The 6,916-nt window shown below is 38.0% G+C and overlaps 1 protein-coding gene across 1 annotated transcript; it reads left to right on the forward strand.

Moving 5' to 3' along the window:
• Positions 1-2,334: 2,334 nt before the first annotated feature.
• On the forward strand, positions 2,335-6,416 carry LOC111997543 (uncharacterized). The gene is made up of 3 exons (XM_024029639.2): positions 2,335-3,741; positions 3,889-4,593; positions 6,372-6,416. The coding sequence occupies exons 1-3, from the start codon at positions 2,335-2,337 to the stop codon at positions 6,414-6,416; spliced, it is 2,157 nt and encodes a 718-aa protein (XP_023885407.2).
• Positions 6,417-6,916: the final 500 nt, after the last annotated feature.

A 6,916-nucleotide genomic window follows, 5' to 3' on the forward strand; every position in this document is an offset into this window, starting at 1 on the left:
ATTGTAACAGTTTGTTCTAGTGAATTTTATATAGGATTGGATTCCCAGAGTAATTTTTCCATTTAAAGAGGTTTTACATTAGTTTTCCATTTGATTATCAAATCTGTGTGCCTTTTATTGCTTTCATTATAATTTTGTTTTAGATTTGATATTATAATAGTGATTAAGATATCTCTTTTGCTAGACTATTTGGAAAACATCATCAATTGATCAATTAGTCCACTAGGGGGTCAAAATAAAAATTTTCAATTAGTATCAAAGTAACTAAAATACATATGGATTGATACAAACCCATAAGTAGAATTCACCTTGAAAACTGGCTTGTAAGGGGAGGGATCACAATAGCTTATATACACATGTTTTAGCTTGCACTTAAGTAATGTGGGACATTTGGATCGTAACATATCACCACGCTCTGCAGTCAATGTCCATGATGACTTACTCTATCAAAACTGACTCGATAGTAACCCTTTCTCTTTTTGGCGACTACACTCACCTACCAATTATTCAATGACTTAGCAAGACATTTTAATCTAGCCTCTAGGTTGCCTCCTTTGAGATCCGACCACAAAGGCCACAATTCATTTGATCTAATAATTAACAAGCTACGTCTAATTATCTGATGTGATGATTGGCTTTGATATCAAATGAAACAAACCCATGTGTAGAATTCACCCTTAAAAAATGGCTTGCAAGGGAAGGGGCCCAAGAGCTTATATACACATGGTTAAGCTAGCACTTAAGTAATGTGGGATATTAAGATCATAGCATGCCTCCACGGTCCACAGTTGATGTCCACAATGACTCACCTTATCAACATTGACCCAATGATAGCCTTTTCTTTTTTTCTCATGGATCCACTCACCTATCAGTTATTTGATAATTTAGTAAGACATTTTAATTTAACCTCTAGGCCGTCCCATCCGAGACTCAACTAGAAAATCACAACTCATTTGATCCCCATATTCAATGAGCTACGTCCAATTACTTGATGTGGTGGTTGTTTCTGATAGCAAATAATACAAACCCATAAATAATTAAAACTCACACTTGAAAACAGGTTTGCAAGGAAAGAGTATCCAATAATTTATATAAACTTGTTTAAGCTTGTATTTAAGCAATATAGGATACTTTGAAAATTTTAAGAAAATTTTAATGTATTTTTTGTTGGTTTTTATTTTATTTATTTTATATGGTATATATTATATGCTTTTTAACTTTCAAACTTTAAATTTATGATGTATTTTGGTATTTATTTTTTTATAAGGAATTTATATTTTTATGTTTAAAGATTTAAATTGTTTATGTGTGTGTGTGTGTATATATATATATATAATAAACAAACACACAAACACAACTGGGGTAGAGAAGGGGGTTAACTTTTTCCCCTACACCCACCATCGTTTATATTTGATATATATATATATATATATATAAGGAAAATATCTCATTGTATTCATAAAAATGGTTGCCACAATTTACATCAAATAGGATTTGTTCCATGACAATAGGTGGGGTTTCCTCTATCCTGAAGGTGAGAAATTGATGATAACTTCCATTTTTACGGTTGCTTTCGTATTAGTTGATTTTTATTGTATGATATTGAAAGCAATTATCATTGTTCTATGCAAATGAGAAAGCAACATGTACAATATATGCAAATTTTATAGTAATATGGAGTAATTCGATAGATACTAGGTGATGATCCACATATTTGTTTTGCTTCGGAATAATTTATGCTATGATTTTTAGGTAACCCATGCCTTTAATTATAATCATGTCATTATAGAGTTTCAATCTATGATGTTTGCTTTTGATAATTGTGATTTTTAGATAACCCACACTCCCCCCCCCCCCTCCCAGAGACTTGAATTTCGACCCTTTTCTCCCAACACTTCACAAGCACTTATACTTGTAGAGTGACTATCGCACCAAGAGTATGCGGTGATAACATAGAAATAATAATGTTTATATTAAATGATGTTAAGAAATGTGACTCATTAAGACTCAATTTATTTATTTATTTTAGTATAACTCAAATTCTACATCCTCAAAAAAGGGAATGAATGAGATTTTCTGCAGGGAAACAAAGATTTTTTTATTTAATTTTTTAAACAAGTGAGTTTAATTTGTCCCCCCAAGGGAAAGGTATTAACCAAGATTGTTTTGCAGGGAAGCAGGCAATTGTCGAGTTTTTTAAGGCATATCTCTAAAGTGAAGCAATTATGGCAGAGATGGAATCTCAGGACTTTTATTCTCTTTAGCATTGTGGTTCAGTTTTTTTTGCTTTTTGCTGCACCCCTGAGAAAGAAAACGGCAAACAAAGCAGTAATCATGATCATCTGGGCAGCTTACCTGATTGCTGACTGGGCTGCTAGCTTTGCAGTTGGGCTAGTCTTTGACAGTGAAGAGAAATATACTGCCTCTGGTGCCATTAATAATACTGCTAGTTATTTGGTGATGATGAACCATGGCCTCGTTAGTACCATCGGGTCCAGGAGCAGGGATGATACTGGTCTTCTTCTGGTGATGTGGACACCTTTTCTTTTGTTACTGGTTGGTGGCCAAGACAAAATTACTTCTTTTGCTATTGAGGATAATGAGTTGTGGCTTAGGCACTTGATTTGGCTCTTCCTCCAAATCTTCACCACTGGTTTTGTGTTTTATCAATCATTTCATCTAAACACGCTATGGATCCCCACAATCTTTCTCCTCCTTGCTGGAACAATCAAGTATGCGGAGCGAATAGCTGCATTGTATCTTGCAAGTTCGGATAGTTTTGGGACCTCTGTTCTTGGAGAACCTGACCCTGGGCCTAACTATGAGAGACTGATGAGTGCATTCACATATTATAAAGGGAACAATCTTCCTATAAAAATGGAGTATGTCCACGACCTAGAATCCCAGGCTAATGAAAATACTACAGCCGATGATGGAGAATTGGATCCTCGTGAACTGGTGCAGCGTGCTCATCACTTCGCATATATTTACAAGGGACTCATAGTCAATCTCATGTTCAGCTCCCGTGAGCATACGGAGAGTCGAGAATTCTTCACTAAAAGACGTCCAGAAGAAACATTGAAAATATTAGAAATCCAGCTCAACTACTTTTATGATCTTCTCCATACCAAGGTGCTGGTGGCAACGTCCAGCATTGGAAAAATATCTCGGGGTATATCCACTGGGCTAGTTGTTGCAGCCTTTTCACTTTTCATCTTAGAAGAGAAGGGCACGTTCAAGACGGAGTTTGATGTCGTTGTAACCTACATCTTGTTCGTTGGTGTTTTAGGCCTGGATATGGTAACTCTCTTCATATGGTTTTACTCTGATTGGACTGTTGCTTATCTTAAAAAGTTTGACAAAGATTCCCTCAAATTCAAAATCATCAACAAGCTCCTCTTTCCCAAGAAGCAAAGGCAGCCGCAGGAGAAACGCAAGAAATTTTCTTTCCTCCTATCCAAAATCATCAAGTTCCCCTTTCCCAAGAAGCAAAGGCAACCGCAGGAGCAACCCAAGAAAGTTTCTTCCCTCCTATCCAAAATCATCAATTTCCTCTTTCCCAACAAGCAAAGGCAGCCGCAGGAGCAGCCGCAGAAACAACCACGGATAATAAAAAAAGTAGGTTCTAGAAGGTGGTCTGAAGATCTATCTCAATTCAACTTCCTTGATTACTGTTATCGACGAAGGTCACAAAGCAGAAGTAAAACCATCGGCGAGATCATCAGCAAAATAGACCTTATGGTCCGTGTCGAAGGAATTGGCATACGACCATCTTTGGACATTATTAAGGATTTTATTTATTATTTATTATATTATATATTTTATTATTATTTGCCGAGGGACGTTAAGAATTTTATAGATCTGAAGAAAAATGACTTTATAATTCAGATGAAATATGTGACTTCTCACCATTTTGATCCGTACCTATGGAAATTTATCTTCGACGAGCTGTCAGTTAAATCTTACTTTGCGGATGATCCGGAAGAAGCCAAGAGAATAAGCTCAGCTAGAGGAGAATGGATTCTTGAGAGCGGTGACTTCAATTACAGTCTAATCTCAAGTACGTTAATGCATTGTGTCAAAAATGTTGCTTATGATGAAAGCCTTCTATTGTGGCACATTGCTACTGAACTCTGCTATAAAATTGATGAACAGAGTCACCGGCATCCAGATTGGCCTTTGCCTTGTGAATATTGTGTTGCTGATTGTTCCAAAAAGTGCGGCATGGATATTCTATTCTGGAAGAATGCTGATCACAGTGGCATGCCTTCGGGTTGTGACCATTGTGATGATCGTGAAATCAGCAAGCGCCTCTCAGATTACATGTTTTATCTATTATATCAGGAACAAGGTATGATGTCCGAAGTGTCAGGAATTTCAAAACAAAGGTTCAAGGACACCTGCTCTGAAGCGCAACGATTCTTTAACGAATATGGAGGAAAAGATCTGCCAGAAGGCTGTATAAATATTCTTGAGGTGAACACATCCGTCAGACCTGTTTATGTGAAGGGAGATCGATCGAAGTCTGTACTGTTTGATGCGTGCATGTTGGCAAAAGAGATTCAAAATTTGGGACCAGAGATTAAATGGAAGGTAACAAGTAAAGTATGGGTGGAATTTTTATCATATGCTGCGAGTCGTAGCAGAGCAAAGGCCCATGTCCAACAACTAAGTAAGGGCGGTGAGCTTATTACTTTTGTTTAGCTTTTGATGGCACAGTTAGGCTTGAAAGAGCATGCTTGGGTTGAGACCCGTACCAGAGCAAAGCTTAATCTTAATAAATGACAGGTTATGTACTGAATGATAAATAAATATGATGTACCCAATAATTTTCTTAATTATTATCTTTATCCATATCATAATTAGATACCATAAATATTATGAAATAAAACATGTTGATTTCATTTGCTTTTTTTTTTTTTTTTTTGTTTGTTTGTTTGTTTGAGATAACCGATAGAATTTTATTTGATATTATAAGTCACGTATACAATAAGCAACCTGTGCTATTACAAACTACTTCCTTCCCAAAATATAGCAAAAGCAAAAGGACTCAATTAAAGAGAAAACTCCCCCATAAATCCCCTGTTTCTCAGTACTACAAACAGAGGGTGATATACATACAGTCAGGCCGAACCTGTGTGTCCTACCACACCTTGAGTAGCAGACATTTTTTGGTAAGTCTCTAATGTCGCTAATGCTCCGTCCATGATTACCTTGGGGTGTGTCTGAGTTTTCTCAAAATATACCTTGTTTCTTGCATTCCAAATTGCCCACGATAGGGTCGCCTATATCTTCGTTTCTTCCTTTGACAGTTTCCTCCCCAACATCCGAAACAGAAGGAAAAAAATCCTGGACCTCATTGCTGCACTTTTGCACCCTTCCTCTCACCATTGCCCATACATTTCTGACAAAGGGGCATTCCCACAACAAGTGGGCACATGTTTCTGGTTGTTGGCAGCACAGCACACACCTCGGATCCACCTGTACCTTCCTTCGCCGAAGATTTTTCCGTGTAGGTAGTATGTTTGAGCATGCCCTCCACATGAAGGATTTCACCTTTGATGGTACATTCATTGCCCAAATCATCTTCCACCATTCTCTATCTTCTTGTGCCCGTGAGTGCTCTATTTTTGTTTGCTGGCAAAGTTTCATAGCCACCTTGTACGCTGATTTCACCGTGAATTTATGCTTGCTGTTTTCCTTCCAAACGAGGCTGTCCCTGGACCGGTTACAACAAAGAGGGATTGCCAGGATATCCAGTCTAGTTCTTGGCGCAAACTTTTCCTCAATCTTCCTCCTATCCCACTACTAGGTATCTCTGTTAATAATGTCAACCACCCTTAGCGTGTGGTGCACATCCCCATTGAAGACAGGTCTGTGTGGCAGCCAGTTTGAAGACACAACCCAAATTCGGCTTCCATCCCCCACTCTCCACCTTGAGCCCCTTACAACAACTTCTCTAGCAGCAATTAGGCTCCTCCAAACAAAGGATGGTTTATGACCCAATTCAGCCTCCATGAATGAGCAGTTCGGAAAATACCTTGTCTTACAGACATGGTAAAATAGGGAGTGCATGTGGTGTTGGGTTTTGTGGAGTCTAGTTTATTTTTGGCCCGTTTTGTAGCCCATTGTAACCCTGTAAGCAGGATATAAAAGCCGCTTTTATAATTAGGGTTTGTGACTACTACTGTTGTGTTTTTAGAGAGAGAGAAAAACACTGTAACCGCACTTTGTATTTTTTCCTGATAATAGTGAAATCCCTGCAACTCCATGGACGTAGGCAAATTGCTGAACCACGTAAATACTGTCTTGTGCGTGTGATTATTTTTCTTTGACGTGTGTTTTTCTCTATTTTTTGTTGTTTCTCATAGGTTGGAATTTCAGTTGAATTCCCAACAACTGGTATCAGAGCCTAGGGTTAGGATTGAGTGAGAGCAATGGCAGAGGAAGCAGAAAAGGCGTCTGGAATAAAAAAGTTCAATGACACAGACTTTGGATTTTGGAGGATGCAAATCGAGGATTACCTTTATGGGAGGAAGCTGCATCTGCCGCTTCTAGGGGAAAAACCTGAGGCTATGAAGGCTGAGGAATGGGCTCTTCTTGACAGATAGGTACTAGGAGTTATCAGGTTAACTCTGTCTAGGTCTATTGCACACAATGTTGTAAAGGAGAAGACCACAGCAGATCTGATGAAGGCTTTGTCTGGTATGTATGAAAAGTCGTCAGCAAATAACAAGGTGTATCTGATGAAGAAACTATTTAATCTAAAGATGGCAGAGAACGCATCAGTAGCACAACATCTGAATGAATTTAACACTATCACAAATCAATTGTCGTCTGTAGAAATTGATTTTGATGATGAGATTCGTGCTCTGATCGTTTTGGCTTTTTTGCTAAACAGTTGGGAGGCAATGAG

The sequence above is a fragment of the Quercus suber genome, unplaced genomic scaffold, assembly GCF_002906115.3.
Source record: "Quercus suber isolate HL8 unplaced genomic scaffold, Cork oak 2.0 scaffold_44, whole genome shotgun sequence".
NCBI lineage: Eukaryota > Viridiplantae > Streptophyta > Magnoliopsida > Fagales > Fagaceae > Quercus > Quercus suber.

Coding starts and splice junctions, on each gene's coding strand:
- LOC111997543 (XM_024029639.2), top strand. CDS start 2,335: ATGATCATCTGGGCAGCTTACCTGATTGCTGACTGGGCTGCTAGCTTT. Junction 3,742..3,888: donor TCAGCAAAATAGACCTTATG/GTCCGTGTCGAA, acceptor TTTATAATTCAG/ATGAAATATGTGACTTCTCA. Junction 4,594..6,371: donor GACCAGAGATTAAATGGAAG/GTAACAAGTAAA, acceptor TGTTTCTCATAG/GTTGGAATTTCAGTTGAATT.